This window comes from Zalophus californianus, chromosome X, assembly GCF_009762305.2.
Source record: "Zalophus californianus isolate mZalCal1 chromosome X, mZalCal1.pri.v2, whole genome shotgun sequence".
Classification (NCBI taxonomy): domain Eukaryota; kingdom Metazoa; phylum Chordata; class Mammalia; order Carnivora; family Otariidae; genus Zalophus; species Zalophus californianus.
Genome location: NC_045612.1, coordinates 3,234,123 through 3,254,040, shown reverse-complemented (window position 1 = coordinate 3,254,040; position 19,918 = coordinate 3,234,123). Strand labels below are relative to the sequence as shown.

The 19,918-nt window shown below is 37.1% G+C and overlaps 1 protein-coding gene across 4 annotated transcripts in view; it reads right to left on the bottom strand.

Moving 5' to 3' along the window:
* Positions 1-19,918, bottom strand: part of GABRA3 (gamma-aminobutyric acid type A receptor subunit alpha3) — a 390,132-nt gene that overhangs the window by 70,668 nt on the left and 299,546 nt on the right. For all 4 annotated transcript variants that reach the window (XM_027607297.1, XM_027607296.1, XM_027607295.1 and 1 more), the window contains one exon: positions 8,086-8,168. In XM_027607297.1, the coding sequence (XP_027463098.1) occupies positions 8,086-8,168 (83 nt within the window). The remainder of the gene's footprint in view (positions 1-8,085; positions 8,169-19,918) is intronic.

Sequence of the window (19,918 nt, the reverse complement as noted above, 5' to 3'; positions counted from 1 at the left end):
CCTTTCTGGAGAAATAAAAGAACTAAAATCTAACCAAATCAAAATCAAACAGGCTATTAATGAGATGCAATTAAAAATGGAGTCTCTAACTCCTAGGATAAATGAGGCAGAAGAGAGAATTGGTGATAGAGAAGACAAATGATGGAGAATAAGAAGCTGAGAAAAAGAGAGATAAACAACTACTGGATCATGAGGGGAGAATTCGAGAGATAAGTGACACCATAAAGTGAAACAATATTAGAATACTTGGTATCCCAGAAGAAGAGGAAAGGGGGTGTGGCAGAAGGTATATTGGAGCAAATTATAGTGGAGAACTTCCCTAATATAGGGAAGAAAACAGGCATCCAAGTCCAGCAGGCAGAGAGAACACCCCTCAAAAATTAATAAAAATAGATCAACACCCCAACAAATAATAGTGAAACTTGTAAATCTCAGAGACAAAGAGAAAATCCTGAAAGTAGCTTGGGACAAGATGTCTGTAACCTACAAGAGTAGAAACATTAGATTGGCAGCAGACCAATCCACAGAGATCTGGCAGGCCAGAAAAACTGGCATGATATATTCATGGAGCTAAATGAGAAAAATATTCAACCAAGAATACTTTATACAGCTAGGATGTCATTCAAAATAGAGGAGTGATAAAAAGCTTCCAGGACAAACAGAAACTAAAAGAATTTGTGATCACCAAACCAGCCCTACAAGAAATATTAAAAGGGATATTTTAAGCAAAGAGAGCCCAAAATAATATAGATCAGAAAGGAAGAGACAATATACAGAAGCAGTGACTTTGCAGGTAATACAATGGCACTAAATTCATATATTTCAATAGTTATTCTGAGTGTAAATGGACTACATGCTCCAATCAAAAGACACGGGGTATCAGATTGGATAAAAAAGCAAAACCCATCAATGTACTGTCTGCAAGAGACTCATTTTAGACCCAGACACCTCCAGATTTAAGATGAATGGGTGGAAAACCATTTATCATGCTAATGGACATCAAAAGAAAGCTGGGATGGCAATCCTTATAGAAGACAAATTAGATTTGAAACCAAAGACTGTAATAAGAGAAGAGGAAGGACACTATATCATAATTAAAGGGTCTATCCAACAAGAAGATCTAACAATTGTAAATATTTATGCACCTAACATGGGAGCAGCAAATTATATAAGCCAATTAATAACAAAATTAAAGAAACATATTGATCCTAATACAATAATAGTAGGGGACTTTAATACCCCACTCACTGCACAGATATTCTAAGCAGAAGATCAACAAGGAAACAAGGTTTTTGAATGACACACTGAACCAGATAGACTTCACAGATATATTCAGAACACTCCATCCTAAAAGCAAAAGAATGAACATTCTTCTCAAGTGCACATGGAACATTCTCCAGATTAGACCACATAGTGGGTCACAAATCAGGTCTCTACCAGTAACAAAGAATTGGGATCATTCCCTGCATATATTTAGACCAGAATGCTTTGAAACAGGAACTCAATCACAAGAGGAAATTTGGAAAGAACTCAAATACATGGAGGCTAAAGAGCATCCTACTAAAGAATGAATGGGTCAACCAGGAAATTGAAGAATTAAAAAAATAATGGAAACAAAACAAAAGAAAACACAATTGTTCAAAACCTTTGGGATGCAGCAAAGGCAGTCCTAAGAGGGAAGTATATAGCAATACAAGTCTTTCTCAAGAAACAAGAAGAGTCTCAAATACACAACCTAACTTTAAACCTAAAGGACCTGAAGAAAGAACAGCAAATAGTCTAAATCCAGCAGGAGAAGAGAAATAATAAAGATTAGAGCAGAAATCAATGAAATTGAAACCAAAAGAACAGAACAGATCAATGAAACTAGGAGCTTGTTCTTAGAAAGAATTAGTAAGATTGATAAACCCCTAGCCGCAGGTACCAAAAAGAAAAAGGACCCAAAAATATAAAATCATGAATGTAAGAGGAGAGATCACAACCAACACCAAAGAAATACAAACAATTATGAAAACATATTATGAGCAACTATATGCCAACAAATTAGGCAATTGGAAGAAATGGATGCATTCCTAGAGATGTATCAACTACCAAAACTGAACCAGGAAGAAATAGAAAACCTGAACAGACCCATAAACAGAAAAGAAATTGAAGCAGTCATCAAAAATCTCCCAATAAACAAGAGTCCAGGGCCAGATGGCTTCCCAGAGGAATTCTACCAAACATTTAAAGAAGAATTAATATCTATTCTTCTGAAGCTGTTTCAAAAAACAGAAATGGAAGGAAAACTTCCAAACTCTTTCTATGAGGCCAGCATTACCTTGATCCCAAAAACAGGCAAAGACCCCACCCAAAAGGAAAATTACAGACCAATGTCCCTGATGAATATGGATGCCAAAATCCTTACCAAAATACTAGCCAATAGGGTCCAACAGTACATTAAAATGATTATTCACCATGACCAAGTGGGATTTATTCCTGGGATGTAAGCATGGTCCAACATCGATGTGATACAATACATAAATAAAAGAAAGGACAAGAACCATATGATCCTCTCAGCAGATGCAGAAAAAGCATTTGACAGAGTACAGCATCCTTTCTTGATTAAAACTCTTCACAGTGAAGGGATAGAGGGAATATACCTCTATATCATAAAAGCCATATAGGAAAAGCCCACAACGAATATTATTCTCAATGGGGAGAAACTGAGAGCTTTTCCCCTAAGGTCAGGAACACAGCAGGGATGTCCACTATCACCACTGCTGTTCAACATAGTACTAGATGCCCTAGCCTCAGCAATCAGACAACAGAAAGAAACAAAAGGCATTCAAATTGGCAAAGAAGACATCAAACTCTCACTCTTCACAGAGGACATGATACTTTATGTGGAACACCCTACATACTCTACCCCAAAATTCGGAGAACTCATACAAGAATTCAGCAACATGGCAGGATACAAAATCAATGTACAGAAATCAATTGCATTTCTATACACTAATAATGTGACTGATGAAAGAGAAATTAAGGAATCAATCCCATTTACAATTGCACCAAAACCCATAAGATACCTAGGAATAAACCTAACCAAAGAGGCAAAGGATCTGTACTCAGAAAACAATAGAACACTTATGAAAGAAATTGAGGAAGACACAAAGAAATGGAAAAATGTTCCATGCTCAAGGGTTGGAAGAACAAATATTGTTAAAATTTCTATGATACCTAGAGCTATCTACACATTCAATGCAATCCCTATCAAAATACCATCGTCATTTTCCACAGAGCTGGAACAAATAATCCTAAAATTTGTATGTAATCAGAAAAGACCCTGAATAGCCAAAGAAATGTTGAAAAAGAAAACCAAAGCTGGTGGCATCACAATTCCAGACTTGATGCTCTATTACAAATCTGTAATCATCAAGACAGTATGTTACTGGCACAAAAAGAGACAGACAGATCAATGGAACAGAAGAGAGAACCCAGAAATGGATACTTAACTCTATGGTCAACTAATCTTCGACAAAGCAGGGAAGAATATCCAATGGAAAAAAGACAGTCTCTTCAATAAATGGTGTTGGGAAAATTGGACAGTCACATGCAGAAGAATGAAACTGGACCATTTCCTTACACCATACAGAAAAATAGACTCAAAATGGATGAAAGACCTAAATGTGAGGCAGGAATCCATTAAAATCCTAGAGGAGAACACAGGCAGCAACCTCTATGATCTCAGCTACAGCAACTTCCTGCTAGACATGTCTCCAAAGACAAGGGAAACAAAGGCAAAAATGAACTATTGGAACTTCATGAAGATAAAAAGCTTTTGCACAGCAAAGGAAACAGTCAACAAAACCAAAATACAACCGACAGAATGGAGGAAGATATTTGCAAATGACATATCAGATAAAGGGCTAGCATCCAAAATCTATAAAGAATTTATCAAATTCAAAACCCAAAGAATAATCCAATCAAGAAATGGGCAGAAGACACAAACAGATATTTCTCCAAAGAAGACATACAAATGGCCAACAAACACATGAAAAAATGCTCCACATCACTTGCCATCTGGGAAATACAAATCAAAACCACAATTAGATACCACCTCACACCAGTCAGAATGGCTAAAATTAACAACTCAAGAAACAACAGTTGTTGGCAAGGATGCAGAGAAAGGGAAACCTTCTTACACTGTTGGTAGGAGTGCAAACTGGTGCAGCCACTCTGGAAAACAGTATGGAGATTGCTCAAGGAGTTAACAATAGAGCTACCCTATGACCTAGCAATTGCACTACTAGGTATTTATCCAAAGGATACAAACATAGTGATTTGAAGGGACACATGCCCCCCAATGTTTATAGCAGCAATGTCCACAATAGCCAAAATGTGGAAAGAGCCAAGATGTCCATTGACAGATGAATGGATAAAGAAGATGTGGTATATATATACAATGGAATATTATGCAGCCACCAAAAAAAAAATGAAATCTTGCCATTTGCAAAAATGTGGATGGAACTAGAGGATATTATGCTGAGTGAAATAAGTCAATCAGAGAAAGACATGTATCATATGATCTCACTGATATGAGGAATTCTTAATCTCAGGAAATAAACTGAGGGTTGCTGGAGTGGTGGAGGGTGGGAGGGATGGGGTGGCTGGGTGATAGGCATTGGGGAGGGTATGTGTTATGGTGAGCACTGTGAATTGTGTAAGACTGGTGAATCACAGACCTGTACCTCTGAAACAAGTAATATATTATATGTTAAAAAAAAGAAGAAGATAGTAGGAAGGGAAAAATGAAGGGGGGATAATCGGAGAAGGAGACGAACCATGAGAGACTATGGACTCTGAGAAACAAATTGAGGGTTCTAGGGGGGAGGGGAGTGGGGGGATGGGTTAGCCTGGTGATGGGTATTAAAGAGGGCATGTATTGAATAGAGCACTGGGTATTATACACAAACAATGCATCTTGGAACACTACATCAAAAACTAATGATGTAATGTATGGTGATTAACATAACATAATAAAATTTAAGAAGAAGAAGTGGTATAGATATATACAATGGAATATTACTCAGCCATCAAAAGAATGAAATCTTGTCATTTGCAATGACGTGGATGGAACTAGAGGTTATTATGCTAAGTGAAATAAGTCAATCAGAGAAAGACAATTATCATATGATCACACTCATATGTGGAATTTAAGAAACAAAACAGAGGATCACAAGGAAGAGAGGAAAAAATAAAACAAGATGAAACCAGAGAGGGAGACAAACCATAAGAGACTAAATTATAGGAAACAAACACGGTTGCTGGAGGGGAGGGTGGTGGGAGGGATGGGGTTGATAGATATTAAGGAGGGCATGTGACGTAATGAGCACTGGGTATTTTATAAGACTGGTGAATCACTGACCTCTACCTGTGTAACCAATAATACATTATATGTTAATTAATTGAACTTGAATTAAAAAATGCAAAAAAAATCTATCCATTGAATTCTGAATTTTGGACGTGTATTTTTCCATATGTAATTTCTAATTTGTTCTTCTTTATAGTTCCAATTTTCTGTTGAAATTCTTTTTTATCTCTTTTATCTATTTTATTCATCTTTTCTTTTTTTTCTTGACCATATTAACCATAGTTTTTAAAAGCCCTTATCTACAAACTCTGATATCTGGGTCACCTGTTAATCTATTTCTGTATTCCATTTCTTTTTGTTTTAAAATCTTGGTTTTAGGTCATATGGTCTTGTGTATTGTTATGCTTCACGATTTTTTAATTGAATTGCCTACTTTGTAAATAATCTGTAGAACTTTTTAGATGATGTTGACTTCCACCATAAAGGCCTCATTCTTTCCTTTGCTAAACAGATAGTGTGGGAGAATTATTACTTTAATCCCATAAGGGACTGAGTTGAATTCTAGTTTTGGTTAAACTTGGTATGTCTCTGCTGCTCCCTTCTAACTAGGATATAACTTCTCTAGAGATTTAAACTGAGTGCCTGGCATACCTTCTTTTTTATAGCATTGGTAGATTGTAGGAAAGTCAGTTTTACTTTTCAGAGGTTTTTATTTTCTTTTTTAGCCTTATGATTTGTGCATATTCAAGATTTAGCAATTGTATTGAGAAGGATATTAGCCAAGAGTTTGAGACCTTCTAGAGCTCTACTTTTATCACTTTAGCTCTGTGTAACCATGAAAACTATTGCTTTTTTTTCCCCCTATCATCTAGCAGCAGCCCTATGCTTAGGGCAAAACTTGAATTTTAAGCTGCAATCAATGGCCAAAATTGTCAAATACCACAACGAATGAAGAAGATGCAGGTCACAAATTCATCTATGAGAAGTTCTACCCTTTCTCCAGAATTTTTGTTTTTCAATCTCCATTGCTTCTACAGTTCTAGGTTTTCTAATTGTTCATGAGGGGAGCACTGTTCACCCACAGATAGTCTTTCTCACTATTGTTGCCCCTATCCCTGTAATTTGAGCCATTATCATTTCTCATCTGAACTATTGCAATACACTTTTAACTGAACTTCCTTCTTCTGTTCTTCCCATATTTATATTTTTAACCGAGTACCCATAATGATTCTTTTAAAAAACATAAGTCAGATAATGTAATCATTTTGTTCCAAATTTTCCAAGCACTCCTCATTTTCTCTCAGTAAAATTCAAAGCCCTTTAATATCCTACAAGACTCTAGATGACCTGGCCTCTTCTTTGATCTCATCCTTTCCTAGTGCTTTCTCCTTTACTGTATCCAGCCATATTGGACACTTTAATGTTCCTTGGAGAAGCCAGGCACTTTTCTGACTTAGCTTCTTATCCCTTGTTGTTCCCTCTACTTGGAGCACAGTTTCCTCTAATATCTGTATTGTTAATGCTTTTACCTTCTTAAAATTTCTGCTCAATTGTCACTTTTTCAAAGAGGCCTGTGCTGATTACCCTATTTTAAATTTTAATGGCAACACCTATCTTCCACCTAGACAAGACTGATTCCCCTTATTCTGTAGTACTTTTATGTTTTCCCATGGTGATTTTCACTTTACAACATACTTTATATTTTACTTTTTAATCTGTTGTTTATTTTATTTTCCACCATCAATCTCTCCTCTATAATATAAGCTCCACAAAGACAGGGTCTTTGTTTTATTCATGGATGTATTTCAAACTCCTTCAGTAGAGCCTGGCGCATAAGAGACAATTTATAAGTATTTGACAATGATTGAAAAAATATGTCACATGTAATTATTTGGATCTTTTCAAATGCACTTTCTACTTCAAAATATAGGGCTAAATTTAATTTAGACACAATCAACACAGACCTTGATATATTGCTCAGATGACTCCCTATATGAAACTTACTCTAAAATTCTTAGAGTTAAAAACTCAAATTCTATTCAATTTTGATTTTTTGAATTTATTTGAAAATGGGCTATGTATCTACTCATTTCTCTTTCAGATTTACAGTTACCGGTAAAGGCAATACTCTGTAAAAATGAGAAAATCTCCAGAGTCTCTTTCTATCTACCCTCTACTGTAGAGAATTAGATAGAACTATATGAGATGCAAATAGAATAGGCATTTCAAAAATAAAAACACATTCTCTTTTGGGGATCTTATCCTTTGGAAGCTGCTACTCTACTGTATATTAGCTCTGTCTTTTTATTCATTCATTCATTCTCAAGTTTTTATTTAAATTCCAGTTAGTTAACATACAGTGTAACATTAGTTTCAGGTGTTATAATACAGTGATTCATCACTTACATACAACACCCAGTGTTCATCACAGTAGATTAGCTCTTACTTGCTATATCTTCTAGACAATTTAGAAAACAGATGTTATTCTTTCAATCTAATGACAGAAATGAGTCTGAAATGGTGAGATAATGTTTTCTTTCTAGAAAGAAATCTATTAAAAGCTAAGTCTCCTCCTTTTGATCACTTAGTATTATTCAACCCCACTCCCCTTCCCCACTCCCATACCACCCTGAATTCAAGGCTTCAGCTTTAGAAACTACTAGGGGGCAGAACAGGAAATACTGTTTCTTTTGGAAGAAGATCAGGTAAACAGAAAGTGAGAAAATACGTACAGCTTCCAAACTTCAGTGGGCAGGCATGCACATCCATAGGAAAATCTTCCAAATGCATGGGGCACTCAGCATGAATTGTTAACCTAAAAGAAAGGAGAACAGAAAATGAGATTAAGCTAAAATGAATGGTGGTAAACACAGCCGAATGTCCATTCACCAGCGATAGGGTGCCCCTAAGAATAATGGGATTTTGTTTATACTGAGATTGAAGTCTTTATGAACACAAGGGATGGATTAAATGAACTAGAGAGCCTCTCAAAACAGCACTCAGATTTTTAGATCAGATTTGAATTCCACCTCACCACCTTTCGAAAAACAAATATAATTATTTGCCTTAGCTGAGCTCCCTCACCCAGCCCTCCTCCTCAAAGAAGCCTGAAAACACCAGGTCCTGACTCATTCACTCCTGATAGCAGTTTAATTATTTATTAAATAATTCTCAGCAGGCTATCAAGTGAGTTAACCAATTTAAAGACTGCACTGGAAAGGAGAGATGAGTATCTTTACCTTGATAATGAACAGGTACAAAAGATGGCTCTGCTGTTCCCAGCAACTGTTATAGCTTTGTTGAAGGAGATGACTCTTGGAGAACACATATACACACTTGTGCATACACACACACACACACACACACACACACACACACACACACAACTGGCCAGAAAAAAAAAATACAAGGGTAATGGAGGTCATCAAAAACCTCAGAGGTTAAGTCTAAAGAGCTCATGCTTTCTTTATAGGAACAACATGTAGGAGAGACTGCATGGATTCCTCCTCAATGAAAATCTGAATGGGGTATGATTTGCCATGCCCACATATTCATTTTCCTGTATTAGTCTGCTTAAATAATCTATTCTAAGATTTCCCCTATGATTTCTTTAAAGAATTTTGAGCCTCAACCTCCCTTGGCCTAGATAGTAACTTCCTATGTAGAAATGGGACCTACACAGCAGAAATTCAGAGTTCTTTGGAGCCTAGCTCTGATGAGTTATTTCTAGCTAATCAGTATATCTCCTGGTTATATTAGATTCAATCTATGCCACCTTCTTGTAGTTCTAGGGGGCCAACTGGCCAGCATCTCCAATCCTAGTTAATTGTTAAACCTGGTGAATGTGTAACACTTCACAAATGATCAGAGGAGCAACACTAGATATCGCGCAAAGCAGGCTGATTAAAACAAACATGCTCAGGTGTGTATTAGCAAGAACTCTAAACTAAATGGCAGAAACCAAGTGTACGCTCTTCAACAAACACGTATCCATCTCTTATTTTTAGTTCTCCCATCTAAACAGTAAGAGGAACTAGATGGCAAGTGTCCTTGTAGATCTAACTAATCCCTTCAATATTTATAAAATTTTCCATGTTGTCTTGGACAAAAGCTTAATTCTCAAGTTAGCCTGCAACATCCCAAGAATCCACCTTTTATTTTTAAGGCATAAAGGGGGTTTCATAATTCAAAGAATTTGACACACAAAAAATGTATTTCATTGATAAACCTATTCCTCATGTTGGATACTTAAAAGATTCCATGAAGGTTTAATAAAGAAAATTGTGTTCCTTCTTTCCACTTATATTAGTATTTCCAAGATACTGCTTTTTATGAGTAATGCCAAGGGGAAATTACTTTATGTCTACCCAGCAGTCCTGGGGACATGGCAAATAAGACCACAATAAATAGATTATCAAAGCAAGATGCAAAGGGCACTGATTTCTGATTAAGAGTGGAACTGATTTATATAACTTTTCCCTCTTCCGTCCCATATACTTCTTGCCCATCCTACCTAGGCACAGAGCAGAGGAGAAAGGAGATGTTGGTGAGGGCAGGGTACTTCATAAACCAGATTATGCTGTGCTTTCACTGGTTCTTAAACACATCCTATTGCTCTCTGACATCCCATGTCATACTGTCTTCCCTTCTTCCTTTCTTCTTTCTCTTTACCTTGCCTCAAATTTCAAGATCCCTTCAAGCTTTTCTATAGCAGAAAGCAGCCTGACTATACCCAGGCTAATATCCTCATCACTACGATCTATGTCATAAACATATCCGTCCCCTCCAAAACTTTCCTTCCACCCCCTTATTATTATTGTCATTGTTATTGTTTTGTGTGACAAGAACACTTTACATAAGATCTGCCCACTGAGCAAATTTTTAAGTATACCATTGAATACTGTTAATTGAGAAAAGGACGAATAGACATTACTCCAAAGAAGGCATACAAATGGACACAGGTATATTAAAAGGTGCTCAACATCACTAATCATCAGGGAAATACAAATGAAAATCACAATGAGATATTACCTCATACCTGTTAGATAGGCTATTATCAAAAAGACAAGCGATAACAAGTGTTGATGAGGATGTGGAGAAAAGACAACCTTGTGCACTGTTGGTAGGAATATAAATTGGTGCAGTAACTCTGGAAAACAGTATGGAGGTTCTTCAAAAAATTAAAAAGAGAATTACCATAGGAGCCAGCAATCCTACTTTTGGAAATATATGTCCAAAGTTACTGAAATCAGGATTTCAAAAAGATATCTGCCCTCCAAAATTCATTGTAGCATTATCCACAATAGCCAAGACATGGAAGCAATCTAAGTATCCATCAATAGGTGGATAAGAAAATGTATATACATACAATGGAATATTATTCAGTCTTAACAAAAGAAAGAAATCCTGAAATTTTCAACCACATTGATGAACCTAGAGGACATTGTGCTAAGTGAAATAAACCAGACAGAGAAAGACAAATACTATATAGGATCTCCCTTATATGTGGGATTTAAAATAGTCAAACTCATAGAAGCACAGAGTAGAATGGTGGTTGCCAGGGGCTGGTGGGGAGGGAATGGGGAGATATTAGTGAAAGGTACTGTTTCAGTTTTGCAAGATGAATAAGTCCTAGAGATCTACTGTACAGCAAATCATCTTTAGTGGGCTTTTCAAGAAAGGTCAGAGATCCCTCAAAATGTGACATTTGGATCATAGGGACTTAGTTCTACTCCATGGTTTGGCCTGCTTTGATCTTTATGCAAAAATGAAACAGGAAGTTAAGAGGCAATCCAGGAAATTCTTTTCTTTGGGGGTAAAAGATACAGATAGAAAGGAAACCATTTTTAGCCCTGCATGTGCACACATGTGTGCACAAGCACACACACATGCCCCTCCATTACTGCTCTCATTTCACTGTGTTTTGCAGCATCCTGGCTCCCTTGTCACCCTACCATTTGCTGCTCAAAAGCTGGTTTCTATTGCACCAAAGTAAAAGGTTAGTTTTATTACTACTATGGCCCCCTAACTAGCCTCTGCTGTCACCCTTTCCCCTTACAGTATATAATCTACACAAGAGCCTTCTAATGCTTCCTCATCTTTTTGTAAAATATTTTATTTATTTGACAGAGAGAGAGAGAGCACACAAGCAGGTGGAGGAGCAGGCAGAGGGAGAAGGAGAAGCAGGCTCTCCACTGAGCAGAGAGCCCAATGTAGGGCTCAATCCCAGGACCCTGGGATCATGACCTGAGCCAAAGGCAGATGTTTAACCAACTGAGCCACCCAGGTGCCCCTAATGCTTCTTCATCTTATACAGACTAAGGCCAAAGTCCTTTCCATGGCTAATAGGGTCTTGTATGACCTTGTCTTCTGTTCCTCTCTGGCTTATCTCCTACAATGCCCTCTCTTCTTCACTTTGTTCCAGCCACAGTGGCTTCCTTGCTGCTCTTTCAACATGCCAGGCTCTCTTACAGCATGGCCTTTGCACTTGTTATGCCCTCATACCTCTTTCAAGTCTTTGCTTAATTACTGTCTTCTAAATGAGGCCCACCCTGACCTCCACTCAGCTTACTATCTACCTTAGGTTAGTAAACCTTACCATCCTCTTTCTTTTCCCATAGCACATAGCATATAACAGGCCATACATTTATTTTTTCTATTTATCATTTTTTTCCTCCTTACTATAAGGTTATGGGTCTTTGCCTTGTTTTCTCTTTGATGTGTGCCAGGAGCTTAGCACATTACCTAGCACGTTATAGGTGTTTAATACATATCCACTGAATGAATGAATTAATGAATGAGTTTTCTTTTCTAAAAGCATGTATTTCTATGGGGATCTTGCAGAGAGGAGGTATAGGCTGGGCAGACAGGTTTAGGTATTTTTAGGGTTCCAGGCAAAAGCATCTTAATATGATTCCTTAATAATATCTCAACTTATTCTCTTCAGTGGGCATATAGCATCTTTCGTGGAATTTCAAAGCAGAAAGAGCCTTAACAAAAACATCCAGTTTTATCCCCTCAGATGTTTTATATATGATGAAACAGAAGGGAAGGAAATTGTTCATATCACCCAACAAATCTGGTCCAGAACTGACTAAAAGTTTCCTGATTCTTTGGTGTAGTCCTCAAATATTTTTTGATCACCGACTATGTGCCAGCTAATATTCTAAGCAATGTTAAGTATATTAGTAAACATACCAAGAATGCTGCCCTCTTAGAGCTTACATTTGAGTAAAGGGAAGACAAAAAAATTTAAAAGATAAATCAATCAATCTATCTATCAATCACATAGTATAGTAAAAGGTAATATGCCTCAGGAAGAAAAATAATATGTGAATAGAAAGTATTGGGGAAGGATTGCAATTTTTAATAGGGTATTCAGGGAATACCTGAGTAGGTGACATTTAAGCAGTAACCTGAAGGAAATGAGAGTGAGCGTTATAGACACTTGGAGGAAGAACAAACTAGAGGGAGTAACAAAGTAGAGGGAGTAACCTTGAGGTAGAAATTAGTCCAGTGTATTCAAGGAAAAGCAGCTAGGCCACTGTGGCTACAGTGGAAAGATGAAGAGAAAAGATTAATAGAAGATGAATTTAAAAAGGAAACTATGGGAAATGGACTAGATAGTACAAGGCCCTCCTAGGATATTTTGGTTTTCACCTTAAATGAAATGTGGAGGTATTGTACAATTTTGAGTAGAATGGTGATTTGATCTAACATTTTAGGATTATTCTGACAGCTGTGTGAAGGATAACTTGAAGGGCAACAGCAGGAAGATGAAATTCAGCACCCATTTATGATCCAAAATACTCAAAAAAACTAGAAATAGAAGGGAATTTTCTCAACTAATAAGGAACATTTATGAAAAATCTACATCTAGACCATACTTTATGATAAAAGACTATTTTCTCCTAAGATCATGAACAAGATAAGGATGTCCACTCTCTCTTATTAAGCATTTTCCTGGAGATTTTAATCAGTCTAAGAAGGAAAGTAATGGGAAGTGACTGCTAATGGGTATGCAGTTTCTTTTTTAGAGCAACGGAAGTATTCTGAAATTACATATTGGTGATGGCTGCACAACCCTATAAATATACCAGAAAACATTTACTATTACACTTTAAATGGGTGAATTATAGGACATGTGGATCATATTTCAGTAAACCTGTTTAAAAATTTAGGCAAGCTATGGGGTACCTAGGTGGCTCAATTGGTTAAGCATCTGTCTTTGGCTTAGGTCATGATCTCAGGGTTCTGGGATTGAGCCCCACACCAAGCCCTGCACCTATCCCCATCTCTGCTCCTTCCCACTGCTCATGCATGTGTTCTAATAAATAAATAAATAAAATCTTTTAAAAAATTTAGGCAAGATAAAGAAGTTAAAGACATAAAAAATGGAAAGTAAAAAGCAAAATTTTAATTGCAAATAACAGGTTTTAGCTAGTCCATGTTTATAGAAGTCCTAACATCAAGATTCTCTCCAAATTGATCAATAGATTCAACACATTTCTTATCAAAATCTCAGAAGCTTTTCTTATTATAAAAATAGCAAGCTGATCCTAAAAGTTATATAGGAATACAAAGGATCTAGAATAGGCAGTACGTATTTAAAAAGAAAAAAAAATGTACTTTCATTTCCCAATTTCAAAACATACCAATAAGCTACAGTAATCAATATGGCATGGGTTTGTTCTAAAGCTAGGCAATATAGATCAAAGGAAAAGAATAGAATGTCCAGAGATAACTTCCACATATATGGTCAATTGACTTTGACTAAGGTTCAAGGCAATTCAGTACAGAAAAAAATAGCATTTTCAATAAATGGTGCTGGGAAAATATCTACATGCAAAAAAAAAAAGAACATAGACTCTTACCTCATATCATAAACAAAAATCAACTCCAATGGAACATAGGTCCAAATTTAAGAGCTAAAAGTTCTAAAAAAATTATAGGAGAAAATCTTCATAACCTGGAGTCAAGCAAAGATTTCTTAGACTGCCAAAAGTATGAGCTATAAAAAAATAAAAAGTATGATAAAATGGACTTCATCAAAATTTAAACATTTTGCTCTTCAAAAGATACCATAAGAAAATAAAAAGACAGCCATAAAGTGGGTAAATATATTTGTGTGGCTCAGTTGTTTAAGCGACTGCCTTTGGCTCAGGTCATGATCCTGGAGTCCCGGGATCGAGTCCCACATCGGGCTCCCTGCTCAGCAGGGAGTCTGCTTCTCCCTCTGACCCTCTTCCCTCTCATGTTATCTCTCATTCTCTCTCTCAAATAAATAAATAAAATCTTTAAAAAAAAGAATCTATATTAAAAACATATAATTCTTACAACTCAAAAATGAGAAAAACAGCCCAGTTTGAAAATGAGCAAGATATTTAAATATACATTTAATAAAAATATATATATACATTAAAAAATTATGCAATACTTCCACATTTAATAAAAAATATTCTGTCAACTAATAAGGACATAAAAAGATACTCAACATCATCGGCCATTAGGGAAGTGCAAATTAAAATCACAGTGAGATACTGCTACATGTGTATTAGCATGGCTAAAATAAAAAAGACTGACAATATCGAGTGTTTAAAAGAATTTGGAGAAAATGGAACCTCATAAATCACCGGTGGAAATGTATAATGCTAAAGCACACTTTGGAAAACATTATGTCAGTTTCTTAAAAAGTTAAACATATACTTCCTATAAAATCCTGTGCTTCTACTCTACTTCTCTGTTATCTAAGAGAAATGAAAACAGATGTCCACAGAAAGACCTGTTCATAACAGAATTATTTATGATAGCCAAAAGGTGGAAACAACCTAAATGTCCATCAAATAATGAATGAACAAAATATGGTATAGTCACACAATAGAATATTAGTCATCAATCAAAAGGAATAAGGACAACAACATGGGGGCACTTGGGTGGCTCAGTTGGTTGAACGACTGACTCTTGATTTCCATTCAGATCATGATCTCAGGCTCAAGATAGAGCCCAGTGTCAGACTGCACGGGGTGGAAGCCTACTTAAAATCCTCTCTGTCCCTCTCTCTCTGCCCCCTCCCTCTGCTCACACACTCCCACTCACTCTCTCTAAAAAATTTTTAATAAATAAGGACAACATGGATGAATCTCAAGTGCATTATGCTAAGTGAAAGTAGCCAGACACAAATGGTCACATACTGTATGTTTCCATTCACGGTAAGTGTCTAGGAAAGGCAAATCTATAGAGACAGGAAGTAGATTAGCAGCTGCCTGAGGCTGGGGTTGAGAATGGATGGTGACTACAAATTTTTCGAGAATTTCTTTTAGAGGTGATAGAAATATTCTAAATCTAGATTGTGGTTATAGTTGCACAACACTAAATTTACTAAAAATCATTGAATTGTACACTTAACACATAAATTTTATCATATGTAAATATTATTTCAAAAAGAGCTCTTATAAAATTAAAAAAGCAAGAGAGGCATTATAGCATAGCCTTTAAGAGCATGGATTCCAAAGACAGACTATAAGATTTACAACCCAACTCTACCTCTTAGTAGATATATGCAAGTTATTTCAGTTCTCTGTGCTTGTTAGCTTATATTTTACAAATGCTGATTAAAGCTCTAAAACTGGATAGTATTATGAAGGAAGACAAGAAGTCTAAGAGCTAAGATTTGGGGTACAATAATTGGATTAATGTCTTTTGCAATGAATCCTAACACCAGTGATTCTCAGTATCTCATCTATTTCCTATAGTATGCACTACCCATGAATAATATAAATTTTACCACCAGCAGAAGGTATGTATCAGAATCTCAAAGTGGAAAGGAGGCATGAAATAAGGAGGTAAACAACAGGCTGAATATGGTAGTTTGAAAATGTTTACTCCAATGATAAGCTATGTCATCTCATTAAGAATCCCTGCTATTGACTTAAAGCCACCGAGTAAATAGTTGGAATTGAGATAAATTTGTGACTTGGTTATTTGGTGCCTTATCTCATCCCCACTGGAAATATCTAACTACATATCCAAAATGAACACACATATCATAGACTATTCTTATTATACTATTTGATTATTTTTCTATTATATCATTGACACAAAGGCCAGTGTTTAATATATTTATTATATAGTGCTTTGCATTTTTACGATTTTTTGGTACATATTTGTCTCCTAAACTAGATTGAATACCACATGTAAGTCACTTGTTTTTATTTTATTTTTTAAAAGATTTATTTATTTATTTATTTGACAGAGAGAGATACAGCGAGAGAGGGAACACAAGCAGGGGGAGTGGGAGAGGGAGAAACAGGCCTCCTGCAGAGCAGGGAGCCCAATGCGGAGCTTGATCCCAGGACCCTGGGATCATGACCTGAGCCGAATGCAGACGCTTAATGACTGAGCCACTCAGGCACCCCATAAGTCACTCGCTTTTAGATGGGAATGTACCCAATGCAGTAACCCAACAAGAAAAAAATTCCAACTCAGATGCTATTGCATCCATGTTCTCAGTGCCCATTTGCCTTTGGCGCAAGAAAGTGATCCTCCTGGAAAATAAGTCTTTGGTCCTCATATCTTAATAATACTTCTTACTTTACTAAGCCACATGCCCATTTCTTTATCCTTCTACTACTGCAATGTCTAGAACACATTCCTTATCTAGAACACTGTGGAGCTATACACATAACATTTCTACACCTCAAAATATGTACTCAAAGAGTTTTAAAAATTATAAAATGAATATGAATCAAAATGAATCACCTACTTCTTAATTGCTCCACAGAAAAACATCACATTATTTCTAGAGTTTTGCATATAGAATACCAATTTTTTTAAAGTAGAGGCATAACATAGTAAAAAATTCTAAAGAAGTTTCTGAGGGGGGCGGAGCAAGATGGTGGAGGAGTAAGAGACCTGGATTTCCTCTGGTCTCAGGAATTCAGCTGAATAGGGATCAAACCATTCTGAACACCTATGAACTCAACAGGAGATCGAAGAAAAGAATAGCAACAACTCTCTGAACAGAAAAGTGACCACTTACTGGAAGGTAGGACATGTGGAGAAGTGAATCAGAGGCAATATTCGGGAGGATAGACAGCGGGGGAGAGGCCCCGGTCGGCCGCTTCTGGCAAGTGATAGAGCAGAGGAGCACAAAATCGGAATTTCTAGAAATTGGCTCCGCTGAGGGACGTCGCTCCAGTGGCTAAGTGGGGGTGGAACCCTCGGTGGGACAGTGTGGTCTCAGGACCCTTGGGGTCACAGAAAGACCAGGGGTGCCTGAGTGCGGCAGAGCTCCCAGGTATTGGAGCAGGGAAGCCGGCTGCAGAGACGGAGCCGAGGCGCAGCCACTCAGCTTGGGGTGGCCATAAACGGTGATCTGTGGCCCAGTTGGGCCACTGCTCCACCAGGAGGGACCCAACAAGTGGTAGATCCGAGGAGACTCCCCTTTCTCCCCTGGGAGGAGCAGCGTGGGAGTGCACCGCAGGGATCTGCTGGGTTTGGAGACTCCACACCAAGTCGGGTGCCAGAGATACAAATGCTCGGTCACAGGCCAGGTGAGCACGGAGTGTGGCCAGAGACCGGGGACACGGGAGTGACAGACTGCTTCTCTCTGGGGGCGCACAGAGGAGTGGGGCCCCAAGTTCTCAGCTCCTCCGGGAGGAGATTGGGAGACCACCATTTTCACTCTCATCCTCCAAAGCTGTACGGAAGGCTTCCAGGGAACAAAAGCTACCGAGAGCAAACCCGAGCAGATTGCTTAGCCCGGACCGGCAAGGGGGGGCAATTCTGCCTCTGGCAAAGACATTTGGGAACCACAGCAACAGGCCCCTCCCCCAGAAGATCAGCACGAACAGCCAGCCAAGACCAAGTTTACTGATCAATGAGAATGGGAGAACTCCAGTGCTAGGGGAATACTGCACATAGAATTCATGGCTTTTTTACCATTAGTTTTTCAAAGTTAATTTTTTTAACTGATTCTTTTTTGAATTTTTCTTTTTCCCTTTATCAACCAACATCTAATCAATCCCATTTTGAAAAAAAATTTTATTTTTCATTTTTAGAGTCATATTCTATCCCTTCATAGTAGATACCCTTATTTTTGGCATATATATATATATATAAGTTGTTCTCTCTTTAAAATTTTCAGATATAGTTTCTTCTAACAGATCAAAATATACCCTAAATCACTAGTGTATGGCTTTGTTCTAGTCTCCTGCCTGATCACATTCTCTCCCTTTTTCTTTTTTTTTTTTAAATCTTCTTTCTTTTTTCAAACAACTTCTTATCTTATCAATTCCTTTTATAAAATCTTTTATAATCTTCATCTTTACAGTCATCTTCCATCCCTTCATTGTATCAATCCTTATTTTGTACATATATGTCTTTCTTTCCTTAAAATTTTACGAGGCACTTTCTTCTAACAGACCAAAATACGCCCAAAATCTAGTGCGTGGCACTGATCTATACACTAGCCTGATCATATTTGATCATATTCTGTTTTGTTTTGTTTTGTTTTGTTCTGTTTTTTCTTTGTTTTCTTTTTCTTTTTCTTTTTCTCTTTCTCTTTTATTTCTTTCCCTTTCTTTTCCCCTGGTTTCAGGTCTTCTCTGATTTGTTTAGAGTATATTTGCTGGGGACATTGTTAACCTGTTACCATTTTCTTCTCTCATTCATCTATTCTCCTCTGGACAAAATGACAAGACGAAAAAAATCACCTCAGCAAAAAGAACAAGAGGTAGTACCTTCTGCCAGGGACCTACTCAATACGGACATTAGTAGGATGTCGGACCTAGAGTTCAGAATCATGATTTTAAAGATACTACCTGGGCTTGAAAAAAGCATGGAAGTTATTAGAGAAACCCTTCCTGGAGAAATAAAAGAACTAAAATCTAACCAGATCGAAATCAAAAAGGCTATTAATGAAGTGAAATAAAAAATGGGGGCACTAACTGCTAGGATAAATGAGGCAGAAGAGAGAATCAGCGATATAGAAGACCAAATGATGGCAAATAAAGAAGCTGAGAAAAAGAGAGATAAACAACTACTGGATCACGAGGGCAGAATTCGAGAGATAAGCGATACCATAAGACAAAACAACATTAAAATAATTGGGATCCCAGAAGAAGAAAGAGAGAGAGGGGCAGAAGGTATATTGGAGCAAATTATAGCAGAGAACTTCCCTAATGTGGGGAAGGAAACAGACATCAAAATACAGGAGGCACAGAGAACCCCTCTCAAAATCAATAAAAATTGATATCTAACAGTAAACTTTAGATAGTAATAGTAAATAGTAAACACCCCAACATCTAATAGTAAAACTTACGAGTCTCAGAGACAAAGAGAAAATCTTGAAAGCAGCTCGGGAGAAGAGATATGTAAACTACAATGGTAGAAACATTAGATTGGCAACAGACCTATCCACAGAGACCTGGCAGGCCAGAAAGGACTGGCATGATATCTTCAGAGCATTAAACGAGAAAAATATGCAGCCAAGAATACTATATCCAGCTAGGCTGTCATTGAAAATTGAAGGAGAGATAAAAATCTTCCAGAACAAACAAAAACTAA